Source organism: Grampus griseus (genome assembly GCF_964374135.1).
Source record: "Grampus griseus genome assembly, chromosome: 15".
In the NCBI taxonomy this organism is placed as follows: Eukaryota; Metazoa; Chordata; class Mammalia; order Artiodactyla; family Delphinidae; genus Grampus; species Grampus griseus.
The window spans coordinates 74,211,315-74,224,767 of NC_139009.1; the positions used below are offsets into that span (position 1 = coordinate 74,211,315).

The window sequence follows — 13,453 nt, forward strand, 5'->3', positions numbered from 1 at the left end:
TCCAGTGGTTAAGACTCCGTGCTCCCAATGCAGGGGGCCCGGCTTCAATCCCTGGTCAGGGAACTAGATTCCACATGCCGCAACTAAGACCCAGCACAGCCAATAAATAAATTAAAAAATATTCTTAAAAAGAAAAAGAAAAAGGGACCCGGCCTTCTACACTTGAGCAAAACAAAGAAGGTGATTATACTCGGGGGTTAGTGCCATTCATAAAACTAAGCAAAGGCAGAAACTACTCATCTTTAGAAAAAGGAAATAAGGGATAAGGGTGTAAACCTTATTTTTTATGCTTTTGCTCCTGGAATTGTGTCTAATTCATCGTTCAGGAACCATTTCTTCTAATACTTTCATTTTATCTTCCTCAGTGACTTCTGAAAACTAAACGTTGTTCCCACTTGGGAAAGCTGTTCTGTCTCCTCACTGATGAGTTCATTACTCAATGTTGGTACGTTTTCAAAGTTAGATCAACTTATTGTCCACTTTGATAGAAGATGGAGGACTTTAAGAAGCCTCCAGGAACAGGCAGGGTTGGGTATCATAGGCTCCAGGCTCCATTTACAAATTCTCGGCAATACTAAGCCAACCGAAGTGAGAACCAATCGCTTAAGAGTGAAAGGGGCTCCGTTATGTGTGTCTCATTGTCTCTAAAGGATTCAGGAAGAGGCTGGATGACCCATGTTACAGATGTGGAAGCTGGGGCTTATGAGACTGATAACATGCTTAAGCTCAAGGTGGGACAGGGTCTGGAGGCATCATGAATGTTGGCTTCTGGGCAAGGAATTGAGGATGTGGACGTGACCATTGAGGAACTGACGGTTCAAAAGACAGGCAGAATTTGCAAACGGATAACAACAGCAGCATAGTGAGGGCCATGGGAACACCAAGCGCAGCTGGGGCCCAGAGGTGAGTGTGGCTGGCCGTTGTGTGCAGCTGGAGAAGCCTTGTCAGGGAAGGTGACCTTGGTGCAAGGAGGGGATAGAGTTTCCCACGAGTAGAGGATACACCAGGCCAAGAACCAGTCGAGCAATATGGCACAGAGTGCATTAAGAACTTTAGTGCAGGGACCTCCCTGGTGGCACAGTGGTTAAGAGTCCGCCTGCCAGTGCAGGGGACACGGGTTCGAGCCCTGGTCGGGAAGAACCCACATGCCACGGAGCAACTAAAGCCCGTGCGCCACAACTACTGAGCCTGCGCTCTAGAGCCCACGAGCCACAACTGCTGGAGCCCGTGCGCCTAGAGCCTGTGCTCTGCAACGAGAGAAGCCACCGCAATGAGAAGCCCGTGCACCGCGACGAAGACCCAACGCAGCCAAAAATTAATTAATTAAAAAAGAAAAGAAAAGAACTTTAGTGCAGCTGGTGTGAGGGGGTGTGGGGATGGTGAGGGTTGGAGCCAGAAGGATAAGTTGGCCCTAGACTGCTGGTGAGTATCCCCTGACCCAGCAACCAACCAGGAAAGGATTTTCAGTAGGGAAGAGATCTGGTAGGTTGGTTTTTAGAAGTCTGAACTCTTGTAGGGTCTGGGAAACCACTGCAATTGTCCCAAAGAACAATTTCATCCCCGATTGTGGCAGAATGGAAAGTAAGGAAAAACTGGTAGACTGTTCACATTTTTCATTTATAATACGGTTCTTGATGTTAAAGATCATCTTTAAAAGGAAGCGGAGAGCATTTTGCACGACGTCCTCGTCACTGTGGGGTGGACGGCCATCTGCCTGTGGGGTTGGGTTTCTAGCCTGTGCTCCTGGGTGGCTGCCGCACCATATCATCTCCTGGGAGGGAATCCTGGGAAGGCCTTTTCTCTATTCATGGGGTCCCAGAAATCTCCATTCACCACTGGGGGCCAGAGAGGCAGGAAAGGCTGGTCACCTAAAGTGGGTAAGCTTCTGCTCTGAAGCACAAAAACCACAAGACGGGAAAGGTAGAGAAAGGGGCCCTTTCTGTGTGCACCAGGCCTGTCCCTCCCGCCAAGGAGAAGCAGAAGGGATTCTGTGGAGTGGGGTCTTCTCACCTGGGCATCTTTTGGAGCTGACTTGCTTCCTGACTTCTGGCTGCAGGGCACCCCCCTCCGGGAACACTGCGATTGAGTCTGTGACATGAGGCTTTGCTTCCTCTCTTGCCCGGGCCCTGCTTAAAGGGTTTTCTGTGAGAACGTGTGAGTGGGGAGAACGTGGGCGTTCCCAAGAGTCCTGGAGACTCCCGTCTCCACCAAAGCAAGCTTGGAACTGGGGGGCCTGGCTGGGGGAGGGGCCGTTCCTACCTTCTGGGAGGCGGAGGGTTAATCTCCAGAGCTCATTGGCAGTTCTGCCTCTGGACAGGGCATGCTGGGATTTCCTCCCAGCTGTTTTACATCATGAAGATTTGTATGTTGGGGAAATTCCAGGGCACAGCTGCAATTAATCTGCTGCACAGTCTCCAAGCTAAGCGGGATTCTGTGGGCCCAGTGCCCCACCTCCCTGCAAGAAGAGGGCTCTGGCTCTCCAGTGAGAGACGCTGCAGAGGGACCCTTCCCTAGGCCCAAGTTGAGCGGCAGCAGCCCACCTGACCAAGGGATATCCCCAAGGAGGGTACTGGAGAGGAGCCCAAGAGGCCAAAAGGGACCCAGAACATTAAGAGAAAGAGCAGCGGGCTTCCCTGGTGGCGCAGTGGTTGGGAGTCCGCCTGCCGATGCAGGGGGCGCAGGTTCGTGCCCCGGTCCGGGAGGATCCCACATGCCGCGGAGCGGCTGAGCCTGCGCGTCCGGAGCCTGTGCTCTGCAGCGGGAGGGGCCACGGCAGTGAGAGGCCCGCGTATCGCAAAAAAAAAAAAAAGAGAGAGCAAGCGGCACCCGTATACATGATAAAGCCCAAATAACACTGATAGCAACACTTGATACAGACAGCACCAAAAAAAGAAAACTTGTTCACTCTTCGGAATGTAGAAGTATGAATCTTAAGACACTCATGTTTAGCATTCCACAGTATATACAAGAACGAACAAGCCATCGTGACTGAATAGGGTTTACCTGGGGAATACAAGGGTGCTTCAGTGTAAGAAAATCTATTACTTATGTATCCATCCCATGTCTGAGGCAAATTAGAGAAACCACCATTTTGGTGGATTCTGAGAGAATTCAGCAACTGTCCCAGGGAAAGCGATTTAAAAATAGGAACAGGGGCTTCCCTGGTGGTGCAGTGGTTGAGAGTCCGCCTGCCGATGCAGGGGGCGTGGGTTCGTGCCCCGGTCCGGGAGGATCCCGCGTGCCACGGAGCGGCTGGGCCCGTAAGCCATGGCCGCTGAGCCTGCGCGTGCGGAGCCTGTGCTCTGCAACGGGATAGGCCACAACAGTGAGAGGCCCGCGTACCGCAAAAAAAAATAAAAATAAAAAAAAAATAAGGAACAGAATCATCCTTCCTTAACAAGGTAAACACAGGTTTTAAACCACAGCCTCACTATACTTAACTGTGAACCACAATAGCAGAACTTCCCATATATATGTATGTATGACTGAATCACTGTGCTCTACACTTGAAACTAACATGACATTGTAAATGAACTATAAAAAAAAGTGGAAGGGACTTCCCCAGTGGTCCAGTGGTTAAGACTCCGAGCTTCCATTGCAGGGGACATGGGTTTGATCCCTGGTCGGGGAAATAAGATCCCACGTGCCACGCGGCGTCGCCAAAAAAAAGCACTTCCCCAAGTGCATTCCACGGAACTCCAGTCCCACAAAAAGAGTTTCCCAGATTCAGTAAGATTGGTAAACTGCCTGTCTGGCCTGTCTCAGAGAGTCACCGCACACAACAGCATGTTCAGTAGCATTTGTAAATTGAGGGTTAACAGTCCTCACCATTTGGGTTTGGTTTTTTCTTTCTGTTTTTTGAGAATCAGAAGAGAGCGCTTATCCCATAAGTGGTGGCTCCTGCTGTTGCTTGGCCGTCAGTGCATTGATGCCACACGGGTCCCATGCGTTCCATCATGGTGCGCATCCCCCAGGAGGGAGGCGCTGAAGTCTGGCCATGATAGACTGGTCAGGAGCCAGTTGTGGCCAGTTGGATGGAGCCTAGCCTGGGCTTGGAGAAGCCAGCAGTTTTAATTTGCCCACATGCCATTACTGTGCAGGGAATCTAGGCTTAGCCACACATCTCTTAATCCACAGGAACATGCTCCCCACCAATGAGTGATTAGCCCTGTGGGGCTGGCCGCACATGAGCATTACAGCCAAGAGAGATTTATTTCAGCTGATTGTTGGGCTGAGCCTGACCTAGGAATTCAGAACTGCACAGCCACCTCCAGATTTCTGGGAAGGAGGTTGGGAAGGGTTATAAGCGGTGTTGCTACCTCTTTCTGCCCCAACTCATGGTTCTGAGAAGCTCAGCTGCCCCTTTAGAATGTTCCTTTCCTCAGAATTACAATCCAGAGGCCTTCCATGACTAAGCTGCAGGGACTCCAAGTCTTACAGGTCTTCTCCCATCCCCTACTCCCAACACTGGTTTCAAAATCTTAAAAAAAGCAGAAAAGTGGAAAGGGGGAAGGGACAGCCCTCCACTTCCCTACGACTCGGAATGAAGCCCTGTCTGCACACAGACACACACCCCCAGCCCCCGTCATCGACCGGAGCAGGAAGGATCCTGGGAAGACGCACACTATTCCCAGGACCACCTCTCCACACCTGTCTTGTCTGTAAGGAGCCAGACTGCAGCAGTGGACGGGGCTAAAAATTTTCACCCACCCTCCAAGCCTCCAGGTTTCATTAAAATTAATGAGTGAGAGTGGCCCCTATGTAGAGAAAAGGGAACCCTCCTAGGCTGTTGGTAGAAATATAAATTGGTACAGCCACTATGGGAAACAGTATGGAGGTTCCTTAAAAAAAAAAAAAAAAAAAAAAACTAAAATTAGAGGTACCATATGATCTAGCAATCCCAGTCCTGGGCATGTATCTGGAGAAAACTGTAATTTGAAAAGATACATGCACCCCTATGTTCCTAGCAGCACTATTTACAATAGCCAAGACATGGAAGCAACCTAAAGGTACATTGACAGATGAATGGATAAAGAGGATGTGGTACATATATACAATGGAATATTACTCAGCCATAAAAAGAAAAGAATGAAGTAATGCCATTTGCAGCAACATGGATGGACCTGGAGATTATCATACTAAGTGAAGTGAGTCAGACAGAGAAAGACAAATATATGACATCACTTACATGTGGAAATCTAAAATATGATACAAATGAACTTATTTACAAAACAGAAACAGACTCACAGACATAGGAAACAAATTTATGGTTACCAAAGGGGAAATGGGGTGGGAGAGGGAGAGGGCTAACTTAAGAGTTTGGGATTAGCAGATACAAACTACTGTATATAAAATAGATAAACAAGGTCTTACTGTATAGCACAGGGAACTATATTCAATATCTTGTAATAACCTATAAAGAAAAAGAATATACATATACATGTATAACTAAATCACTTTGCTGTGCACCAGAAACTGACATTGTAAGTCAACTATACTTCAATTTTTAAAAAAAGAGTGGACCTCAAGGGGAGAAGAGGCTACTGTGGTTTCCTCCCATCAGAAGCCCAGACGTCTTGGGGGGGGGGTACGTAACCACCAAGCACATGATAGACAATCATAAATAGTAGCTACTACTAAAACCCCTTATTATGCGTGTGTGTATGTGTTTATATGTATGTTTGTACATTGATCGCCCCAGTACCAAGGCATGTGGACCCTCATGCATCTTAGAGTATAGTGGGTACCAGCTCCTCAACCACTAGAGCAGTGGTTCTCACTAGGGGGGCAGTTTTGCCCCTCCAGGAGATATTTAGCAAAGTCTGGAGACATCTTTGCTAATCACAACTGGGCCGGAGAGTGGGAGCTACTGGCAGGGATTCTAGGAGGTAAAGCCAGGGATGCTGGCAAACATCCTAAGATGCACAGGACAGCCCCACGACAAAGAATTCTCTAGCCCAAAATGTCAATAGCGCCATGGTTGAGAAACTCTGTGCAGGCACCCTACAAGCCTGCTATGTCTAACAGCCCATAAGGTCAGCGGGTAGTATTCTTAAAGACCCAAAACTGCAGCACTGGCCCAAACCAGGATTCAGATCGATTTCTCTGGGCCACCCTGACGTGGTCGAAGAAACCTTCCCGGTAAGCACCAAGAGTGAAGAAGTGTTCAGTGTGGACCTTTGTGACTCTAAATAGGGAATCAGATGCTGGTAGAGTTGATGGATTTTAGGAACACTTCTTTTGTGTTTCACGTGGCGAGGGGTAAATTTGGAACGCTTCTCTTTAGCACCTGATATTGCTTGTAGAGAAATGAGTGTGATGGTTAGCACTCGAGGGTGAGTAAGCTCCAGCCACCTCAAGTGTCCCTGCAGGAGAACATGGCCGTGTATGTATTCATCCAGCTTCTGGGTGGCCAACCCTGTGCGAGGCAGAAAAGGAGAGAGAAAAGGCCATCAGAGCAAAGGCTGTGGGGGGCAGTGGAATGTTCAAGAGGACAGTGTTATGAAAAGCCTTATGACTCGTGTTGTGGTGAAAAGTGTGGGATTGGAAGTCAAGAGACCTCAGCTCCAACTCCTCATAACGTGGGCAAGTCATTCACCCTGAATTTACAAACTCCATTAGCTTGTCGGAAAATAGGACAGTCACCGTGACTTGTCGTAGCAGGGATGCTGTGGAGGTTAAACTGGTTTACGTGTGTAAGTCTGCTTTGAAAACTGCCACCGTAGCACAAGTGTTGTTGTTCACTGAGGAAATGAGTTTAACTCACTAGACCGATGTTTGTCCAGTGCTATTAACTTGCCAAAGGCTTTTAAATCACGGTTAGTTCATCTAGGAAGTGTAGGCTCCTGGGAAGGGAAATAGGTGAGTGAGGGTGTGAAGGAAGGAAGCAGATAGGATCAGCAAAGCACAGGGATAGAGATGACATTCAGTTGGGGGGAGGGGCAGGGCACCAGAGGGTCCCGAGTGGAGCAGTCCTTATTCATTCCCACCTCCCATGGCCAGGCATCCCTGGCCCATCCCAGCTGCTGTTTCTGCCACTCGCTGGCCCTTGGCAGACGTGTCCTTGGGTTATTATTCCTGCCTGTGGATACCTTTTGGAAAGCCCAGCCCCTGCCCTCTCAGTCAATTTTTGTGGTTGATGGAGAGTAAAGGGGCACTGCCCATCCTGACCTGTGCTCAGAGCTCAAGGCCAAATCATGATTTTCTCCCCCTCCCCTGAAATTGAATGACCAGAGCAAGGGATGATTCAAAGGCTTCTTTCTGTCTCCTTGGGAAACTCTTCCTGGAGTCACCACGTTCTATTAGAGCTCGAATTTTCAAAGTGGCCTCAAGAATTCTGCAAAGAGGCTGCATGGCTGGTCTGCTGCCCAGAAGCACCATATCAGTGTTGACACTCGGACAACATGTGTATTTTGCTCCTGGCAAAGACTAATGGTTTGCTTATGAAAATAATAGCTTCCATTTATCAAATGTCTTCCACGTGCACAGCACTGTGTTCAATACTAGACATTGTCCCTAATCCTTCTAACAACGTGTAAAGTTAGTGATAATCGCCTTGCTTTATGGATGAAGTAACTGAGGCTCAGAGTTGTTAAGACACTTATCCAGGGTCACGCAGCATAATCGGCAGAGTGAGAACCTGAACCTGTGAACTCTCAACTCCAGAGCCCGTCACTGCCTCTCCACCCATTCTCTCCCAGACTCTTGCCCAACACTCTGCCGTGCTGGGGTTGAGGAGAGGCTTTTCGTTTAAAGACAGTGTGTGTGTGTGTCGGGGATTTATTGTTTGGTTTGGTTTTTTTGCAGTAATACATGGGAGAGGGTAGGGTACTGGAAAATCTTTTCAAGATCGAGAAACACTACAACGAAGTAAAGGTCCACATCTTGAATATGCACAGATATTAGTCGTGACCCTGGAAGTGTCAGGCAGATGGTTTTCATTCATTCATTCACCAGATAGTTCTGGAGAGGCTGTTTATTTCCTGGGCAGTGTTGTGTGTGCTGCTGTAAGAGATGGAAATGAACAGGCAGGATCACCATCTGGGAGCCCTGGGTCCCTCGATGCGCCTTGCTTGTCCCACTGCTAAAGACCCTCACCAATAGGGTCTTTGAATACTTTGGTCAGTTGTGCTGTCATGTTTTTACCCCAGAATGACGGAGGGGCTGGTGGCAGTAGTGGTTGTCAAATGTATGCTCTACACTCTTCTGATCTCTGGCCATTGACACAGTAAGGAGCGTGCAGGTAAAATAAGCCACGGTCGTACCCCCACACCACAGAGCGCCTCCCTGCTCACTTGGGGTGCATGAGAGGCCCCCGCTCACCAGCTGCATTCTTTTCTGTCCCCTGTGCAGTACCTGCAGATGAAATGGCCCCTCCTCGATGTCCCCGCCAGCGCCACGGTCAAGGATACCAGGTCACCGTCCCCAGCACACTTGGTAAGTCCGTTTCTCCTTAAAGCATGGAAGGGACACTCGCTGTCTTGTCCCATGTCCCTGCCTCCACCTTCCCGCAGTTCTAGCAAGTATTGCCCCAAGTGTGTGAGCAGAACGAGTCAGGGGCACAGCAGTTAGGGTGTTGCCCGTGCACGCCGCCATCACTGCCACCTCGGCACGCGCTCATACCACCCGGGATGTTGTGCGATCGGAAACGCCAGCGCTGCCCCTGGCTGGTGACCCCCGTCCTCCCCTGCCGCCCCTCCACCTGAGCAGCGGCGTTCTCTATTCTCTCCTTTCTCTCCCGCTGGAGCTCGGTCAGCAGCCCCCGATTCTCCTGCAGAGCTGCATGGCGACACTTGAAGAGGCTCTTCTATAAAGGATGTTAGAGAAAAGAATTAAATTAAGACATAGGCAAACAAAAATCCCGAGGGGCAACTGAGGTCTTCCTGCCAAGGTCCGAGGCAACACAGCCACAAAGGAAGGTCTGGAGTGTCCCGGGAGGAAGAGAAATGGGATCTGACAGGTCTCCTCACCTGGACTTGCAACAGACTGAAATCGTTAGGACAGGAGATGTTCCCAGCCGGGACCCTGCACCCCCTTTTCCTGGACTTTCTTAAGAGCTTGGGGCAACCCACGTGCCCCATAAGCTAACATGTTGTCCCCTGTGCAGTGGATCTCAGAAACACAGAGGGTCCAGTTAGAAGGAACCCCAGCTGGTGTGACTCATCCATTTTACAGACAGGGAGACCTGGGAATACATGATGCTTCTAAAACTTTATTAGGGCAAATTTCAGTGGTTCCCTTCAGCCACACTGGGTTGTTTTCAAGCAAATCCAGACATAGTATTTCATCTCCTTCAGGACGTTTTAAGATATCCTCATAGCCCTTTTTCGTTAAAAGCTTAGAGCCTAGTTGAGGAGAAGGAAGGTATACATAGAGAGATACATAATGGCACAGTGAGCCCGTATGATTTCCAGGAATCGTGAGACCAGCTTACAGTGGCAGAGCCCTTGGTAGTTCACAAAGCAATGTCATGTGTAGTTCTGAGGTGACCGTCACAGCCACCCACTGGGGAGACACGTGGGGATTGCTGTTTCACAATCTCTAGGAGAAACCAGCGAGCAACAGGGCCAGCCGTCCTGTGCAGGCTCCCCTGAGAGGTCTGTGGCCAGTCACCAAGTCCTGAGTAGCCTGTAGGGCCTGTGGCCCTCCAGATTCCAGGACAGCTTGGGATGGCCGAGCGCGAGGTCCAGGCGCCCTCTAGTGGTCAGTCATTGTGGAGGACATGGCATCCCAACCCCCACCCCCACCTCCCAACAAAGTTGGCTTGTCCCCTCCCAGCACAGCTGTCTCTGTTTCAAATCTTTGCTTGCACCCCACCCATCCTGTGGCATCCCCCAGCCAGTATCCTTCACATACTGTCTTCGTATCTTCTAAAATCTTCATTTACATTAGAGGAAGGGAATTCTCTTTAAAATTAACACACGGACTCTTTGAGTTTCCCATCCTCCCTGTTGCAGAGCAATCCAGCTCTGAAAAATGAAATAAAAAGCCTGTGTATGGCCCTCCACCTCCTGTGATGCATCATCTTATTTCCCTTCTAATGTTCACCGCCCAACTTCACGCAAGAGCTAGACCTTCCACCTCCATCCCCGATCCATTTGCCATCTGATACCTAGTCTAGTCATTTGCCCAACTTTTTCTCAACCCTCTGCTTCCTGTAATTCTTTCATTGGCTCCGGGAGACTGTATTAATAGACATTATCAAGGGTTTTTTTGCCCTCTCTAAGCTTCCATTTTCTTTCTGGATTCTTTTTCTTAAATAAATCAGCTACTCATCCTCACTTATTGTCTCATTGTAAGTGGCATGAAAATATATGCAATCCCTAAGCTCTTAACAAGGTTCTCTACCCATAGTTCCCACTGCCAGGCAAACCTACAGCCACTGCAGATGTGTGTTATACGGATATGATCTCAGGACTGCGGTGGAGCAGGGGCTCATGTTTTGTCTGAGAGTGGAAAACCGGGAACAGTGGATACATTACATGGTAGACAGCAAAATGGATACTTTTCTAGTAAGTTGTATATTATTACACTCTGCACTCTAATATAGATAAACAGACCTCAAAAACTTAAAGAACATTCATGGGAGAAAACCTTAACATTAACTTGAAATTCTGTAGACTGGGAGAAGACCGCCGTTCTCCATTTTCAAGTCAGGGCTTCTCATTCTAACTTCTGAGAGACACGTGTGTAAGTGTATGTAGGAGCCAGACCTGAGATGCCTGTGTGTTGGAGGTTGTTTAATAAAGTGGGCTTGAATCCCACCTCCACTTCTTCCTACTTGTGCAGCTGCAGGAAATTACCTCATTTCTCTTTGCCTTGGTTTCCTCATCTATAAAACAGGAATTAGAAGAGGACTTGACCTCAGAGTTGTGTGAAAATGAGGCCGCACATTGTAATGAGTTTAGAATTGTAACTTGCACAGAATAAGACTCAGTGGTGGCTAGCTTGCTACTATCACCACCACCACCACTAGCACTGCTTTGATGAAGAGAGGAAAAGAACAATTAAAATACTGTTCATTTAGCAGACTAAGAGGTGATGAAGGCTCGAATTATTAGGTGCCAGATCAAACAGACACATTGCAAAGGTAACGGAGGTAATAAGCATGGAGAATTTAGCATCTGCTCTCTCAAGGATATGATTTTAACTGTTTTGGGGTGGGGCTGGTATCTTAGTTTTCTAAGCTCCCTGGAAGATTCTAAGGGGCAGCCAGAATTGAGAATCTGATATGCCCTCAGCGCATATCAGAGGCAAAAGGGAAGGAGGGGCCAGAGACCATCCCTGTTTATTAGATGCTGGGTTCTGTAGGCTGCAGGCGTAAGCAGAGAAGCAGGTTACCGGAAGTAGTCGGAGGTTTGGATGCTGGCTTTTTTTTTTTTTTTTTTTTTTTTGGCGGTACGCGGGCCTCTCGCTGTTGTGGCCTCTCCCGTTGCGGAGCACAGGCTCCGAACGTGCAGGCTCAGCGGCCATGGCTCACGGGCCCAGCCGCTCCGCGGCATATGGGATCTTCCCGGACCGGGGCACGAACCCGTGTCCTCTGCATCGGCAGGCGGACTCAACCACTGCACCACCAGGGAAGCCCAGCTGGCTTTTTTTATTAGAAAAATGAAAACACTGGATTATGGAATTCCTTTTGGAATCATGAGCAAAATATTTTGAGATGAGTTTGGCCCTGGGAGAAGGGCAAATGGAGGAAACAGCCTGCATACTTGGAGAGATGCAGTGAGTCATGTCGAAGCTGCCTGTCAGGGATGTGTGTATAAATAAGCCGTAACTGGGCCAGGGTGGGGATGGAATTGCGTGTTATTACCACTTGGATTTTTATGCCTTTGAAACAAGCTCTAAAAACTAAGTATCCCTGAGTGTAGACTGTTACCCTGATCCCTCACCGTGGCCCACGTGCCTGCTCCGTGTCATTCCCTCCACCCTCTCCCCGGAACGCTGTGCCCAACCACACAAAACAAATATACGCGCTTCCAGCGTATAACGAACCCAAAGATAGGACTCTCAACTCGTGTTCACGTTTGTTTACCTAGCACCTGTCATGCCTGGCACAGCATAGGTACTCAGGAAGCATTTGTGAATGGATGGAAAATCAGTGATCTGGGGAAAGGTAGATGCCCACTTTTGAACCCCTCTCTGCCTCTGAGTCCAATTCCTCTTCTCGTTCAGGATTTTTAATAAAATCTTTTTTTTTTTTAATTTTTTGACCACACCGTATGGCATGTGGGATCTTAGTTCCCCGATCAAGGATCGAACCTGCACCCCCCGTGTTGGAAGCATGGAGTCTTAACTATTGAACCATCAGGGAAGTCCCTAATTAAATCGTTTTTGAAACCAGAAAAGTAATGCATGTGTGTGTAGAACACTTGGGAAAATGCAAAAGTACGCAGAAAAAGACCTGTAATCCCACAACCCACAAGCATTTTATTTCAGTCTCTTGTCTGTGTGTGTGCACACCTGTAACTTGCTTTCTAGATGATGACTGAATACTTCTTTTAACCATAGTGAACACCCTGTTTTAGCACTAAGCTTTGGGCCACACTCAGAAGCAAGGCGCAGAGCTTTGCATCCAATGGCTAATGGAAGGCAGGGCCTGGAAGCCCTCCTAAAGGGTGACTGTCTCACTGCTCCGAAGAAGTAGCTGAGCTGAGAGCTGAGAAGCCTGACTTTGCTCCGCATGCCAGTTCTCAATTAAAAACATTCATCGAAGTTTCCCTTTTTAAATTGTATAGTTTCTCCATCTTATAACTATACCTGTGAAGACCCCAAAACTCATCACATAGCCCGTTGCTGCTCCACTCTGCCTCCAGTGCTGATTTCGATTCCTACTACACAGTATTCACTTTTTATTTGGATATAAGTTTAAACTTTCAGAAAAATTGCAAGAATAATACAAGGAACTCCCATATACTTTTTATCTAGATCCAGAGATTTTGTCCCATCCCTTGCCCACCCTCCACTTCCTCCCTCTCCCTCTCCCTCTCTCTCTCTCTCTCTCTCTCTCACACACACACACAGACACATGCAGTATATATGAGTTTTTCTTAACAATTTGCCAGTAAGTTGGAAACATTGTGTCCCTTTACCCCTAAATACTTCAGATGTATTTCTTAAGAAGAAAGAGAGTATCTTACAATGACCACAGCACAGTTATCAAAATCAAGAAATTAACATTTCATATTACCTAACCCACAATATATATTCAAATTTCAGTAAATGTCCCAGTAGTGTCTGTTAAGCTGTATGTGTTTCTTGGTCCACAGTTCAACCCAGGATCACAGGATACATTTCGTTGCCAGTCCTCTAGTCTCCCTTAATCTCGCAGAGTTCCTTAGCCTTTCTCTCTCCTGACCTTGACATCTTTGGAGAAGTACAGACCAGCTATTTTGTAGAATGTCCCTCCATTTGGGTTTCTTTGAGATTTCCTCACGGTTAGATTCAGGTTGTG

At 48.1% G+C, this 13,453-nt stretch overlaps 1 protein-coding gene across 1 annotated transcript in view; it reads left to right on the forward strand.

The window, feature by feature from the left end:
- The window catches only part of TCF7L1 (transcription factor 7 like 1), a gene marked incomplete at its 5' end in the record, with an annotated part of 160,009 nt that overhangs the window by 126,740 nt on the left and 19,816 nt on the right, over positions 1-13,453 (forward strand). The window contains one exon of the mRNA XM_082671873.1: positions 8,353-8,436. Within this exon, the coding sequence (XP_082527999.1) occupies positions 8,353-8,436 (84 nt within the window). The remainder of the gene's footprint in view (positions 1-8,352; positions 8,437-13,453) is intronic.